The sequence below is a fragment of the Eubalaena glacialis genome, chromosome 17 (assembly GCF_028564815.1).
Source record: "Eubalaena glacialis isolate mEubGla1 chromosome 17, mEubGla1.1.hap2.+ XY, whole genome shotgun sequence".
NCBI classification, from domain to species: domain Eukaryota; kingdom Metazoa; phylum Chordata; class Mammalia; order Artiodactyla; family Balaenidae; genus Eubalaena; species Eubalaena glacialis.
The window spans coordinates 55,957,980-55,975,365 of record NC_083732.1 but is presented as its reverse complement, the minus strand read 5'-3'; the positions used below and the strand labels follow the sequence as shown (position 1 = coordinate 55,975,365).

Genomic DNA, 17,386 nt, shown 5'->3' with positions numbered 1-17,386 from the left:
TCAGTAGCTGTGGCACATGGGTTTAGTTGCTCCGCGGCCTGTGGGATCTTCCCGGACCAGGGCTCGAACCCGTGTCCCCTGCATTGGCAGGCGGACTCTTAACCACTGCGCCACCAGGGGAGGCCTCTAACTGTTTATTCTTAATCTCCTTTGCTGGTGTCACTTTCTCTAACCTGATTTTAAATTATATTCTCCCCAAATTTCAATCTTTAGCCTTCTTTTCTTTTCACTATACGTATTCCCACAGAATGATCTAATCCATTATCTACCCATGTAATGACTAAAAAATCCTTATCTTTCCCCCTCACTTCTCTCCCAAGCTTCAGACCTGTATTTCCAGGACATCTCCCATATGTTGTTTTGTAGGTGCATCGATTTCAATGTGGCCAAAATCAAATTTATTCTCTTTCACTCCAAACCAGCTGTTCTTGTATCTCTTATATTCCCTCCGTTATTTAATAGGCTTAATAACCAACTAAAACCTAGAAAACTTGTGAGTTATCTTTGACTTCTCTCTCTCCAATATTCTCCATTCTAATCAGTTAAGAAGTATCACTCATTTTATGCAAACAAATATCTTGATAACAAGCTACTTGGGACTTATGAATGGGTCCTTGGTCTTTCATATTCATAGTTAGAGTCTGTTATACCTACTTATTTGTCTCACTTGCTGTTGAATGCCTACCAATATTCTTTCTTCCCCTTTGTTCTTTACTAAAAGAATCACATTTATTTTGGTGGTCTAACAGCAACACCAAAAAAGGAAAAGAACTTCATTTTTTAGGATCCCTTGTAGCTAGGGTGATCCTTTCACTTGAGTCTGGCCTCTGAGGTATAAGCAGAAATTTAGGGGACACAGTTTTGAGAGAACTATTACTTTTCTGATTACAGTGGGCTGGCTTAGCTGTTATGGTCTTTGCCTTTCCCTCTTGGCTTTTCTTTCTGATTGGAGTTTACATATGAGCCTACATTAGTAGTCATTTTGTGACAATGGGGATGAATGCCTTACTGTAAGAACAGGAAGCAGAAAGACAAGTTCTAAGAACAGAGAGCTTGGCTTTTGAAACAGTAGTACCAGCCCTGCACTGCTGCTTGAATTTCTTGTTCATGGAAAAAAAAAAAAATCCTTATTTACTCAGATGACTTTGTCTGTTTATTTGTTATGAACATCTGAATGCTAACCCAAATGGTATATCACTCATCCTGTTCTGTGCCTGTTCTGACCTCATGGTAAAAAGGTACACTCTTTAACCATAATGTAGTCATCTAATTTTAATGATAAGAGCCAGTATAGCATAATGACCGCAGGGTATAGAGTTAGAAGATATGAATGCGTAACTGCTCTCCCACTTACTGGTAGCTATGTGATTCTGGGCAAATCTCTTAACTTCTGTGAGCCTGATGTGAGCTTTGAATAAGATCACAGGTGCTGACACATAATAAATATTCATCATGATAATAATTAGCAATGTAACTGTAAGTTTTTATTATATGTAATAAGAAGTTTCCATGATGAAACCCCAGAAGCTCTAGATTGTGATACTCAATTTTCATCATCATTTGGCTATGATCTCAAACACTTTATCTTGAATTGAAAAAACCTGAAAATAGCTATGAAAACTTTATAAGTCCCTATTCCATATCTCATTAAAAAAATAAGGCATTGTCCTTTGACACCAGATTGGCTTATTTACTTAGGGTAGGATAACATTAAACCTGACTTGGAAATTCATGTTTTTTCATTCTTGAAACAGTTAACCTGGGTTGGTTTTTATAATTATGCTTATACTTGGCGTCAAGGAAAGTTAAACCAAAGAACATAACAATCCATGACCATAACACTAATAATTACTAAAATGTGAATAATTTTAATGGTTTACAAACAACTTTCAAATCTTTTATATATTATTTTCTTTTCCCCAACATCTAAGACAGCTATTACTTTTTAAATTTACATATAATATGTATTAATACTTAGCCATTTATTATTTTAGATGTAGCCACATACAGTAAATAATTGTTTTCTTTTTCCACAGCCTTACTGAGTCTTAGATTTATTTTTATGCCATTTATTTTTCAGTAATATCTCAAACAAATGTCATCTGAAATTTCTGCCTCAATCAAGAAGTCTGTTCTTCCCAGACCCTTAAATGTATTAATAACAATATCTCATTCTGATATACGTAACATTTCATTTACATCCAAGCTCAGAGAGAGTAGAACAGAATGCCTGCTACTAGTGCAAAAACCAATGAGTTCATTATTCTTCCACAAAAGGAGTTACTATTAAAGCAATTATACTATTATTATGATTAAATGCTTCTCCAAGCTCTCGGATTATAAACTTGTAAGATCCAGCTAGAATTAGGAAATATCATAAATAAACTCTCCTTAGTCATAAAATTCCTGACATTTAGTTCTTTGTAAATATCTTTAACTATTATGTGGCTTATTATGTAATTTTTTAGAGAATATTTATATCTTTTATTAGGACATAGGGTGGTGATATTATAGATATTAAGTAGCAGGCTAGCATCCCAAAAGTTGTAACGGAAATAAGACATGAGAACATAGCAGTAGGATCATGGTCCTGGGAATCTATAACAGGCAAAAATACAAGAAAAATTAATGGATTGAGGATATGAAGTCGTGTTCTCTTTCAAATATTAGTACCTTAGAAAAGTAATAAAGTAACTCAAGGTACTTGCATCTAAGAGAATCAGAGCTAAATAATAGCCTGAAAAACAACATATTATTGAAGAAACTAAAAGGGCCTGAGAATTGCCCTGATGGATCAAATTCAAGCACAGGGCAGATATAATTACATTCTGTTGAAAATCTGGAAGAGGCCCACTACCCTTACTCCTTGTGTGAGAAGGTAGGGTAGGATCGGTTGGATTTGCATGAAGACCATTTGGGGTGGAGTCAACAGTCAAACATGGCAAGGAATGACAATTATGTCTTGCTCGGACTCTAGCAGTAGCATCTGAATAGGACTCCTTGTCTTTAACATCCTTTTCAAATTCATCTGAAGTATACCATTAGAGTATCTTCTAAAAGCACAGATTTGTAGATACTGGTGACTTAAAAAACCTTCAAAGCTTATGATTTTAAAGAAGAACATTCTGGATTTTTAACTGAGTGATTTAAAGCCCTCCACAATCTGGTCCCAGACAACTTTTCCATTCTTAGCTCTTAATATGTATCCCAATTTGTTAAATGTTTCTATTCTAAAGAACTACTAACTGTTCCTTAAAACATAGCTTGTGCTCATATGCTTTTATAACTCTGCTTAAGCTCTCCCTCTGCCTGATATGTCCTTCACGTCATGTCTTATTCTACAATGTATTCCCAGATTTCTTCAAGCCAAATGAATATTTCTCTTTTTATTTTTCCTTTGTATGACTTGCTTGTATTGTACTACTTAACATGGCCTACTTTATACGAGCACTACTTTTTGTGCATGTGTTTCCCTAATTCAATTATGAACTCTTAGACTGGAAGGATTATGCCTTGCCTGCTTCCTCCTTTCCTCCCTCCCTCCTCTTTCTTTTTTCCATTTCTTCCTGCCTTTATCCCTTTCTTCCTTTATTCCTTCCTCATTCACTTAGTCCTCCATTTTATTATTATTTATTTGATTGTTTTTCTGGTAATTTTTCTTCTTTTAATGTTGCAGAACCAGAATACAGACTTAAAGCTGATTAGCTTCAGAGATACCTGCGGTATGCAGTTCTGAGTAGCAGGAAAGAGAACATTACTAAATGTCCCCTGAGATAACAAAATACGTTCAGATATTTAAAAAAGAGGACTCATATAACCATCCTTTAAGAAAAAAAGCCCAGGAAAATTATTTGGCACTGAAACATACTTTTAGTTATTCACTCGTCACTGAGTCATTCAAAAAAATCACAGTATTTTAAAGCTGAAAGTGACTTCAGAGAGGATGTAATCTACCTTCTTCATTTTATGGATGAGAAAATTGAGAGAAATAAGTTAAATGAATTAACTAAGCCTATACAACTAACTTGTTAATATTAAAGTCATTCTATTTCTTTTCATCAAAATAAATTGTGAACCATAAATTCATGTTTAATGGGATACTAGGCAGCATATTTAGAACCTAAGCCATTTCTTTTTAAAATATTCACATATAGTTTTCTTCTTTAAAATAAAGATTTTCTTCCTCTTCTGAAATTTGAAAACTATATAAAATGACATGTATAATCAGAATACAAAACCAGCATGGAAATAACACTACTATACTACTTATAACTATATGTGGATGAATTTTAAACAAGTAAGATATTTAAATAATAAAAAAATACAAACTAACCTGAATAAAAAGACATTTTATGTCATTTTGAAATAACACCTTCATATTCCATCTAAAATTCCGATGATTTTTCTTTTTGGCAGAAAGTGAAAATGGGCTTGAGAAGTAACATGTTCTTACATGACTGACCCTGAAGACTGTTAGCCTTGAAGTGAGTATTCCTAGTCATAAAAATGACCTAAGAAGGGTCAATCATAAAATCATAGCCATTTTCTTTGTTAGTCAGAAAGTTATATTGAATGGTGGGTTTTGGTTCATTTATCAGAATCGAGTTCAACTGTAAAGTTTTTGTTATTACTCCTACCTCACTTGTTATAATAAATAATAAAAACAGCTACCATTACTGGGCTTTCCCATGTGCCAAGCTGAGTTCTGTACTCTTGTACATACAATATTTCTACCTCCTGAAATTATCACCAGCCAAAAGTTCCTTCTCTCATAAGAGATATATTCCAAGGTCAGCTATCTTATTTCCAGTCTGGAGTATTATTTTATAATTTTCAAAATTGATGATGTAGAAATAATCAAAATTCCATGTTTAGGAAGATATTAGTAAATTAATTTTGCTAATAAATAATATCTGTAATCCTTCCAACTGAAGAAAAGTTACAACTCATTTTTGTGCTCATGAGCAAAGCTATTACATGATAAAACTGTAGATATGTTCAAATTATAATTAACCAAATTAAATTGAAATTATAGATGTGGAAGACTCCATGTTGCCCTACTAGTTGACTGATTGCCTTAATTGACTAAAGGTTTTGATTTAAGTCTCAATTCAAACTTAGTTATCAATTATTTCATGTGAAGTATGAAGCAAAAACATTATACACATACATTTATTTTATAAATCATAATTATTATGCCATAAGTTAATTATAATATCTGTAGATTCAATCATTTGTGAGAATACATTGAGTAGAGAGCCTGACACTGATCAGAGATTACTGAATCAATAATGAGACGACACTAGATAAAGGAAATGAAATACAGAAGATCTAGTTCAAACCTAATTTTAAAGATTAAGCTACAAGAGTAAATGATTTGCTTAATTAATGATGAGGCTGCCTAATACATAATGATGTTTTTCAACGTGGCCTCCAAACTACCATATATTTGTGTAGCACTTTATAGATAACACAGAATTTGTACACAGAAAAAAGTTGGGTTGTGAAGAACTATTGGGCAATGTATCCAAAGTCTTATCACATAAGTGGCAGAATCAAAATTAGAACCTAAGTCTTCCAATTCTTTCTGAGTATTCTTTCTATTATGATTAACTCTAGACAGAAACCAATAATCATATGTCCATTAGAAAATTTGTTTTAGACTCTTGGGTAATAACCTACCCATACCCTCTCCAGAAGTTCATATCTTGTCCTTACTTGCCCCTGGAGAGACTACAAAGATGAATAAACTATATCCCCATTCTCAAGAAGTGTGAAGTTTAATAAAAAGGTAAGAAACAAGCAAATAAGCACCACATAAGACAGAATATATGTATTTTAGGAAGTGATAAAGGTCATGGTTGGTTCAGAGGGTTTACATGTTTTCATATCTCTGTTGTCTTGAATATTCTTATATTTGTAATTTTTTATATGGCTATACTTAATCCTTTTAAATTATATGAAATTTGAGTTGGAAAGAATGTTTCTGCATTATTTATCACATTTTCTTCCTTCCTTATTCCTCTTATCCTCCTTGATTCTATAAAGCAAGATCTCTCACCCTTCGGTGACCCATATCATTCATTCCTTGTATCCCCCAAAGGGCACTCTAGTTGTTAGCAAACCAGCAACCCTGGAGGCTTGATGAAAGCAAAGGTGAATGCATAAATTTCTATTTTTGCTGGAGGTATAAGAAAACTGTTTCCCTTGTGTGTTCTTAGGAAATATATAGGAAGAAATTATGCTCTTGGCAATAGCAGCTATTGTCCATAGACTGACCGTTTTACCAGAGAGTACCTAGATGCAATTTATTTAAAAATCTTTCTTTTGTTAGTTTTTAGCAACATTATATTTACTAAAAAGAGAGAAATTACAATTTCTTCTGTAATTTTATAGTGTTCTACAACATGTAAGTTGCTGTCCTAGTCATCTCAAATGACTTCTTCATAATTAAAAAATATCTTTTTTATATTTCCTGACCTGACATGTGGTTTTCCTGGCCTGATATGTGATTATATAGTATGAGGTAGCAATTCACAAATATAATGTAAAGAAAGAAGACACATGCTTGAATGTCTGGCTAAGAAAAACATATTTAAATTTAAATGTGGTTTTATAACTATGAAAAATAATTTTTAAAATGAACTTGCAAACACAAAAATATTTCATCTCCTAGGATGTGAGAAGGTAGTGGGAGAAATAGAGAAAGTAAACACAATTTTAAAAAATCAAAAAGTTTGAAACGAAATAGCTATAGTTAGTTGCCTAAAAATACATATTTACATTATAATCAAATATGCTTTCATAATGCATTAAGGTGATAAACCAAAAGACCATTAACTACCTTGTATAGATATGTTATAGCTCAACTGTATATCCCCCAAATTCATATGTTGTAGTGCTAACTTCTACTATCTCAGAATTTGACTGTTTTGGAGATAAGGCCTTTAAAGAAGTAATTAAGGTAAAATGAGGTCACACTGGTGGGCCTTAATCTAATATGACTGGTGTCCTTACAAGAAGAGGAAATTGGAACATAGACACACACAGATGGATGACCCTGTGAGGACATAGCAAGAGGGTGGCCAACTCCAAGCCAAGGAGAGAGGTCTCAGAAGAAACCAAACCTGCCAACATTTGATCTTGGAATTCTAGCCTCCAGACTGTGAGAAAATTAATTTCTGTTGTTTAAGCAACCTAATCTGTGGCATTTTGTTATGACAGCCCTAGCAAATGTTACGAAAAAAGAAACCTAAAGTTAGAAACTTTTATATTCAAAGATCAGTCACAGATAAAACTATAAAATTTCTAAAATTCCATTAAAATTATCTACTATTAAGTTTGTAACTGTGGGTCTGTTACATAAAGTGAGGTATGTTTGTACATGTGAAACAAGGAAGAAATAAATAGTTGTTGCTTCCATCAGCTAAAATATGGAGGAGAGGAATTCTCCTTTGGCTCAGAGCTTTAGGATATGTGTGTGTGCATATCATAGATTTAGATAAATTATGTGTGAATTTAATTTTATCTCTCTCTATGTTTAAGTTAAATTTGAAGTACATTCCAGCTGGCTAAAGAGTAGAAATGGTAAGAATGATAATTTGTGGTAGATAAAAATTTGACTAACCAGATAAAAATGAGACAACCCAAATCACTTTTTAACTTTTTAGATTATCATTAGTTTTTACACTTTTCCTCCCTTTCCACCCACATATTTTTTAGGATTACCTTAAAGATATACTAATCTGTATCTAGTAGATTGTTGTTGGCAACAGAAATAGACCTGGTAAGAGCAGGGTATCTGTTGAAAATGATTTCTCTTTTTCTCTTTCTTCCCCATCATCATCATCATCATCATCATCACCATCACCATCCCACCATCATCATACAACAGCTCACATTTACTTATTCCTTATTATATTCCAAACTCTGTTTGAGTTATACATAACATATAAATAGACTTAATCTTGAAAACAATCCTATGAGGTAGGTACTATTACTAGCACACTGTGCTAATTTTGCTAAAGAACGTGAAGCTATCTTATTGCCGGGTTATACAGAAATGAACACAACAATAGAGAAAATTGACAAAGTAGAATTAGACGTTTAGAGAAACGGCAGGTTTCAGTGAAGAAATCCAGGTGCAGCCACTGGCATTCTCCCTGGCATCTTCATCAGTAAGTGATTAGATTTCTTGACTAGTTTGGGATGGAAACTATGAGGAGGTGACCTTAATTCTGATTTTTAAAAAATGAAACCATTCTGCTGGATATCTGGCTAGACTAAGCCTAGCAGGAATTTTTTTGAAAATCTGAATCCTACTTCTGTTCATAAAACAGTTGAACTGCTTATTCCAAGAAAGGATGCTTCATTACTTCCCACAGGACTTCTTAACCTACTCCTTGAGGACCTTGCAGGGTAGAGATCGGGTTACTAAGATCACTCCTATTAGAATTCTCTTGCTCTATGTATCACATGATTCCATCTAACACTGGCACAATGGTGTCTGTTTCATGAGAATACCAGGTTCTCTGGGTAGCTTGAGAATCAATGATGGAGCAGCCCTTCCTCCAGCGGGCACCAGGCCCAGCTCAACTGTACTATTATTGGGCTGTGTTATATGCTACCAGAAACTCAACTTTTCTGCTTATCCAAAAAGAAAATCTCCTAGCATTTTATATCAATCACTGCTATGAAATTATATCTTTCATTTCTTCACTTTCAATAAATACATGTATTTCCATGTATCATCTTAGTGATTTGTACAAGGCTACCTAATGTACATTTTAAAATTCACTTTTTATAAATTTAGTTTTTCAGTTTTCAGATCCATTTATGTCACTGCTGTTAAAGAGTATTTCTTTTTAAATACCCATACCCATAGCCATATGCCTACCTGTTAATCAACTTTCCAAGAGCCAGGCTCACTGAATGTCAACCTTGATAACATCATTTCTTAATTTCAGTAATTTAGCTTGTAATTTCTCATCATATGTTATGTTCCGGGCTCTTTTTATTTTTTTATCTCCATATTCTTTGAAGATTCATAAATTCTTTCCCCCTAAATTTGATCTCTGCTGCTTCAGTCTCTTTATTTGAGAATAAAGGGAACATTCAATGATATTTGAGTTACACTAAAATCCTTTCCATCAGCTCAGTTATTTCTTTACCATTTCTTTTGAACCTTGTCGTATTCATTTCTGGTGCCTATGGCACATTTGCTGTTATTATAAAAAAATAATAACAAATATCTGCACCATTTATTAAGCATTTTACTAAATGCTAAACCATGTATATACATTATCTCATTTCCTCCTAATCGTCACTGTATGAGATAGATCTCAAAGCCCTTTTTAATAAAGAAACTGAGAGTAAGAGGTTAACCTACCGAAAGTCACCCAGGTGGAGTTTGCTTGTCTCCAGGCTGTGTTCTCATCTCCTACCCTGTACTCAAGTACTGCTGCCATATTTTGGTGATATTAGAGCCTTAAAGTACTCCTGACTCACAAACACCAAACTTATAAGCAGCCCATAGATGCCACTCCTCACCAGCCCCAACCTGTCTCCCCTCTTCTGGTCCCTACTGCTTGTGTTTTGAAAGTCAATTTAAAACACTTAAGGCTAGCCTTAAATGTGTATTCTCAGTGTTGAGAAGAGAGTAAGCTCTAATTAAGGGAACAGCTTAGTTAACAATGGTGATCTACTTGCCAAAAATACTTTGCCTTTAACAGCCTGAATTTTTTTTATATTGATACTGCCTACAGCTCCATCGTGTGAGGTTTATTTGTATTTACAGACCTTTTTCTTTAAACTATCTCTGTGTTGTGTAGTTCATATTATAATATAAGTTACTTTAGTGGGATTGCTTTCTTCCTAATATGTCTTTTTGAAATCAGTGAATGGATCCTTACAAGACAAGAAGCCTGGAAGAAAAGGTGACAAGTGCCCAGGATCAGGTATGTACAAAGAATGGAGAAAACCTCTTTTTTTTCCTTTCTTTTGCTGTGCTGTGCTCCACTCCCAGAACACTGACTCAGTCTATTAGATTGCAGGTTAAATGGATTAATATGAACTTCTGGTCCACATTTGAAAAGTTCTGCGAAATTTATGGGCTACCTTACTTAATTCTAGAGCGATAAATAAGAAAACAGAAGATTATAAGTGCTACAATAGGGGTAAAATATTTTTGTGATAATTTTCTGGGAACATTACCACCAAAAAGGAACATTTTTTTCTACAGAGAAATAAGCTTTGAGTTCCAAATAAACACGGTATCAATAAACTGTGTAGCTTCTCTGTTGAAATCTGATGGACTACCCTTTTAAAAAATATCCTCCAAGTTCATTTAAAAACATAAATATGGCTAATTTAAAAAGCAAACATCATATACTTATATAAATATTATCAAATTCTCCATATTAATTTTCAGATATACCTACATTGTTTATCAATTATTGCTAATTATTGTAATTACGTAACTCATGGAAGGGTAGCTGGTCTATGCTGAATTATAATTCACATTGTTAAATGTAATAAACAAATCATGTTTTTCTGAACCAATGAAGAGCAGAGAACATTGGTTTTAAGTTGATCCTTAAATTATGTTGAGAGTAGAATAGATGAATCACATGTAAACTGGGATAAAGACAATGCAATAGGCATGAAAGGGTGCATTGGCTACATAGTTAAATTCTGTTTTGAGGGGAAAAGCCCTGAGAAATCATCCACTGATTAAATAGGAATCATGTCTGCATGTAGTTTTGATGCTTTTATTAAATATAGGCTGTCTGCTTACAAATTTCCTCATATACTTAAAATATGTTTAGAAAGACAGTAACTTAATAGGCATTGCTCTGCAGGTACTTTCAAAGTGAATTACTAAGGAGATATTTTATAAATTAGTAAGAATTGTTTACAACTGTCAGTGCAGAATGCTTGAAAAATTCAGGGAAGCAATGCCATTTAAAATGTGGAATGTGTAGTTTAAAAAAAAACTTCGCTAACAATTATATTCCATGAAAGCTTCTTAATAGCTTCACTAGAATTTCAGGAATATAGCTCATAAGTATAGCATATGCTCCATAGGCTTTGGATTTAATCTCAGTTATCTCAAAATTGAAAACCAGATTAGCTACAAATAATACTTTCCATGATTTAATGTGAACTTGGGTAGATTACCTAACCTTTCTATGGCTTAGTTCCCTTACCAATTAAATGATTTTTTCACGAATTAGAGTTAATGTATTAAAGTGCATAGCTCAATAGCAAGTATTTAATTGGCACTTGTTCTAAAACAAGGAAGAAAAGAATGCAAATATAAGGTGAATATCCCTAGTTAAAAAGAGAGGGGATGCAGTTGAAAATTTTAATCTAAATAATTGTTAGTATGGAAATGAATAATAACTAAATCTATACATGTGCTTGACCGAAAAAGAATCCTCTGTAATTTTCTCTTTGATCCATGAGAGAGTTAGATCAAGGTAGGGATGATAGGCAGATAGATGACCCAGCAAAGATAGTTCCACATCAGAAAATTTGTAGTGGAACAAAATAGAGTCGTGCTTTGGATCCTTTTCAAAAGTTGTACCTTAATGACTTGATTGCATTTTTGGTCAGGCTGAGTGCACAACTCCAGCAATAGTAAACAGAATTCTATGTACTTGACATTCAACACATAGGATTTGTTAGATACTAGGAGAGGCCTTGTAAAGGCGTCAGATCATTTATTCTCAGAAGAAAGTCTCCATTTTTAAATGACATCATCCATCACTGGCTTCTGGCTAAAACCCTAAAAAGAGGAAGTCAACTCATTCAGTTACCTGGAAGTAAATTTTACATGCAGCCCACCTTAGAGCAGTGGTTCTCAAACTGTAGTCCACATCACAATCACCTGGGAGGCTTTTTAAAACCAGGAACATCACCCCTAGAGTTTTGATTAAGTAGGTCTGGAAGGGGTCAGAGAATTGCATTTCCAAAAGTCCTTGGGTGATGTTGAGGTTATTGGTCTGGGTCTACACTTTGAAAACCACTGCCTTAGAGAATACCTAGGAAATTATATTGCTTAGCATAATAAGTCCTTTGCCAAGACTTAAATTTTTTCTAACTTAAAATAATTGGTACCAAAGTTATAAAACTTTGAAGCCTCAGGCATTCTTTAGTATTCCTTTGGTCCATCCCCTTGTAATGAATTTCTGTCAGGTATCCATAACAAGAATCATTGGCATTGCTTCTAAGGAACTTGTTTTTATTGTATGAACAATGTAAATCATATGAGTGACCCAGTTTCCTTTTCTGCCTTTGCTGCTTGTGAGGAAGCTCACAGTCAAAATATAAGCCCCACATGTAGCAGGTGTATAGGATCTCACACTACGCATTTTGTTCACAAGCTTTACTTCTGGCGTTACCTTGTTTTTTCTTGACCTCATTTTCCCTTGATACTCATTTCTTCATTGACGATATTATTGAGAGTATTTTATGTATTTTTAAGAATCATCTACATTCCTTCCTGAAGTATAGTGGGATATAAACAAACAAAACAAATATGTGTTATCTTATGTTTATGGAAGCTTTAATATCCTATTTTATCAGGACTTCATGCCTTGGTCTTTGGATTATATAATATGAATAAATGAGAGATTAGAGCATAGCAGATGCCACAAAAGATCAGGTCTTTCTTCCTATTTAGCCCTAGGCAGAAATATTTTAAAAAGTACCTGGAAAGGCACAGATATCATTCCTGATACCAAGCTCAAAAGGTTAGAGATGTATCTGAAATATTCTATCACTGCAAATCTGTTTTCTATGAAATTCACTGAACCTATTTGAAGCTATTCATATTTTCATTTTAGAATAAAATTTCTATAAGTTAAAACCTGCTAAGTAAAGGCAAGGCTATTTTTTGTTTGTCTTAAATTTACCTTTCTCTTGGCATTAGGCCTGTGCCATTTCCAGGACAGCAGAACAATCCTGTATTCACCACATCAGTCAATATTCATGTACTCTGGGGAAGAGATTGGTGGCTTGGAAGGTGGTGCTGAGGCAAGAATATCTGCCTCCTCTAGGTTGTATAATGGAGAAACTGAAACCTATGCTACCTACCACATACGCACATCCAGCATAGCCAGTTGTGCTTTACTTCATAAGTCTTATCTCTACTGAAGAATGGGCTATAATTGAGAGAAACTGAAGGTAAGGATAAAATAGACCTAACTGTATAAAAATCCAAATTGCTTTTCTCTAATACACAGATAACAGACCACAAATATTACATGACTGCAATGATTAGACCACATAATAACGAAATGTTAGGAATGTTTTGCTATTTTCATTCTTTTGTTAAATCTTAAATAGGTACATCAGAGCAAAGTCTTTGAATAATACGATGAGCCTAAAAATGTTTTGAAAATATAAAGGCAACGAAGGGCAAGAACAATGAAATAATACTTTTTTTTCCTACATTGGTAGACTTCACACCTCAATTTATTACCAAAAAGTGGTTCAAAAAGATTCTCACTAAAAAACATTTTGAATTCTTTACAACACCTCATGAGTATGTATTTTGTTCCAATAACTTATTAATAAATCAGATTGAATTAAAATGCTATAAAATAAAAAAATTCTATATGTAGGAAAACCATAAGATGATAATAGAAGTTCTTCCTAAACATTTTTGAGGGTGTTAGGGCCTTTATAGGTTTTATAAAATGAAAAATTCTAAAAGCTTTGTTCTTCAGATCATTTATGAGTTTCATTTCCTTAATCTCCTATATTATATAATGATTTTTCTAAATATTAAGGCAAGTCTATACCTAAAAGTTGGTATACAAACACATCATAAATTTTAGCATTTAATAATATCATGGGGCCATTGCATTATATGTTTGTGTCTGACTAATCTGCATTCAGCAGTTTGAGAATCTAACAGTTTCATATGATTAACTGATTATTTTACAACTTTTAAAAAGAAAAATGTCTTGCCTTTGATTGGTAATCTTGTTCCAGTCTGGGATCTGATCCGGCTACCTGTTTGTATTTGTTAATTTTCATTTGGCGATTTCTCTCCTCTATATCCATAGCACCTATCGAGTAGAAAAAAACCCATAAAATTAATGTTCAGTTCTTATTTCTGAGCCCAACTTACAGGATGTATAAAAGAAGAAATGCTAGGCTGATATATTACTTTCATTCAAGGTAGTATGTACAAATTAAATGTCATTTTTTAGATTTATTTAAGTATGCAATTTGGTGAATAAAAGCATGATTATTAAATATGTAAAATAATTTAAATCTGAATAAAATGTAAACAAATGTAAATAGAAGACAACAAATCTTCATTAGATAGAAAACACCTTCTGGTACATATATGTCCAGGAGAATATATTTGACAGCACATAAATATGACAATAGTAATATTATAAGAATTTTGGCTTGTAATGAATTCATCAAGGTTCGAATTATTTACTGGAAAGAGGTTGTAAGTCTCATTGGTTTCAAATACAATTTTACAATTGCATTTAGAATTATCATAAAATCGTCCCATGTATTAAAGCAGGTTGCTCCAACATACGTGTGGATGCAGTTATCAAGATTTTTGAACTTGAATTTTCTAGAACTAGGATCAAGAAAGAGGCACTTGGAATAATACTCCTGAAAACATACCATGCCTGTAAAGGCACAAAGTATTACTGAAATCATTTTAGGGGAAAAAAAGAATGTAAGGAGGTGAGAAACTGAGATAGCAAGCCTATTACAAGATGAGATTAATGCTGTCTATAACAGGTGCTTCCTCAAAACATATCAACTACAGATATCAAGAGGGTCTTTAAGAACTTTGGTTAGAATAAGAACTAAATTCAGTAAGCAAACCTTAGCAAACATGAAAAAGTGCTTTAAAATTATATTTATGATTTTTATTAAAGAGATTTTATAGAGAAATTCCATTTCTCATTAATAGGCATAATGGAAAAACAAATTCTCAGTTGTATGCTACAAACCTACAAACTGGGAAAAACAATCATAGCTTAGTAGGTTCAGTGGGTTTCTACAATAAAATGTTGTCATGAAAATCCACAAACACTGGGTCTAGGTAAGAATGTAAACATACACACACATACCCCTGGCTTAAGATCAGAACTTTAAAACTGCAGTAAAGACATATAGACAAAAATGTGCCCATTCAAAAATAGGTATTTTAACACTCATCTTGAGAAAAACCTCACTGTATATTTGATAATTGCTAGTAAAGAAAAATTTAAGTAAAAATTGATAATTAAAATAAGATACAAAGGGAAGAAAAAGTTTCAAAAAGGATTAAGAAAATCTTGACTAAAAGAATGTATAAAGAGTTTAGATTATATGATATCTAAGTAAAAGAGCAAATTTAAATCAACTAAACAGTTTGAGTCAAATTTTAATAATGATTTGATTAATTGATTCTGTGCCAAATTATAAAATGGGGAATAGAAATATGTTAATACCAATTGAATGATACACAAAATCAAGTGAGTGCTTCCATGATATAAGTGTGAAATATGGTCAAGTATAAATGTCTATTACTCTATTAAAATACAATATTGGAATTGTTTGTACCGCAAGAGATATTCTCAGATAAATATATTTATTTTCTCCAAGGGCAAGGGAACAAAAAAGCCTTCCCAGCTTCAAAAAATTATGTGTGCTGAAAAAAATATTAGCTAAATTAAGTGTTTGGGAAGTTTCTTTTAAAAAGTTTAATTTTGATATTATAGTAGCAAAACAGTATTTTAAATATAAATAGCACCAATAGACAAAGTTTAAACACATTTTACATATACATATATAAATATATATATACATATACATATAGACATATACACGTACATACATACATACATATATACATTTTCTAATATTGAGACTATTTCCTGGACATCGACCTCCTATGACACTACATTAAATTCTTCCTGATTATTAGATAATAATGTGGAATATTCAAATTGTCTCAAATTCTTTTTGGTATAAGGTAAATTATTAATCAAGTAAACTAAGAAAATATGATTTCTTATTTCATTAATATCTTAATAACATAAGCCATTTAAGAGGTTTACTTGTTTTTAAACCAGTAAACTAATTGTGGTTTTTTTTGTTTTGTTTTGTTTTTTCACACACACACACACTGTATTTTATTTTTACAAGAGATAAATAGACTGACACCAAGCATTGTAATTGTGGTTATTTTGAACTTAAAAAAGAGTACTTAATGTGTCCAAAAAGTTTAAAAGTCATATTTATTGTGTTGGTATGGCAATCAATTAATAAAAAAAAAAAGTTAAGTTATAGGTAGATTTTGTAATCAGAGATGCAATTGAAAATGGCCATATTAACCAACAGTAAGACAGTGGTTGCTTAGGTTTCTACATTTACACTACGAAGATCATCAGTACACCTTCAGTGATTTCTGTAGTACACTTCAAACAATAGTTTTAAGTTTGCTTTTCCAAACACACACACACACACACACACACACACACACTCTTGGGGTCCCAAAGCAGCTTCACACACCACACTTCTCTGAAATAGGGACATAGGTCTGGCAATAATGCAATTCATAATGAAGCTAAACAGTGATCAGAATATTGTAGGACTGCTGACTCAGTGACCCATCTTGTGATCTTAAGCAAGATGCTCAAATCTGGGGATCTTAAGAGGGAAAAATCTCAAGTCCAACAGCAAAGCTCAAAGAAAGAACACCAAAATTCAGAAAACAAATTAGAGAACCTATGATTACAACATCAGGGAAGTTTAAGACTATTAATCTTATCTAAATCCAGAAACTGCCTTGGTTAGTAAATCCAGAAACTGCCTTGGTTAGTATCCTAAATTTTTATGGCTAATTTAATGATTTTTCTCTTTTCCCCATCCTATCCTTTTCTTCTATTGATATATAAATATTTGGCTTCAGGTTTTAAAAAGTCTTCCTTTAATTGAGATTAAAAAGTTTCATTTCACTAAGTGGCTATCTGTTTCATGAGGGTTTCTGATGAAAATAATCACATCTGTAATTCCTTTTTTCTTTGATTATTATATGTCTTCACAAAACTTAAGATGTGCCTTTAAATAATCTGAGATTAGAAAACAAATCACATTGTTCATATTTTTAACAAAATAATACATCAAGAATTTCTGGAGTGGTCATTAAAAATTTACATTTTATAACTGGATTTCTTCTAAATTTTATCCTTTTAAAGGTACATGTTAAATTTGCTTTCCAGTTAAATTTAAGAATTAAAGATATTTGTGCAATGTCTTAATCAAATTTTTATTAATAGTGAAAGATTTCCAACAAAAACTATTCCTTGTTGAAACTATTTAAATAATTGATGACAATGTAAATAAAATGTATTTGCAC

The 17,386-nt window shown here is 32.6% G+C and overlaps 1 protein-coding gene across 38 annotated transcripts in view; it reads right to left on the bottom strand.

Moving 5' to 3' along the window:
- RIMS2 (regulating synaptic membrane exocytosis 2) overlaps positions 1-17,386 on the bottom strand; it is a 596,440-nt gene that overhangs the window by 136,329 nt on the left and 442,725 nt on the right. For 16 of the 38 annotated variants that reach the window (XM_061171493.1, XM_061171500.1, XM_061171491.1 and 13 more), the window contains one exon: positions 13,978-14,078. The exons of the other annotated variants lie outside the window; for them this stretch is intronic. In XM_061171493.1, coding sequence (XP_061027476.1) covers positions 13,978-14,078 — 101 coding nt within the window. The remainder of the gene's footprint in view (positions 1-13,977; positions 14,079-17,386) is intronic. 38 annotated transcript variants of the gene reach the window in all.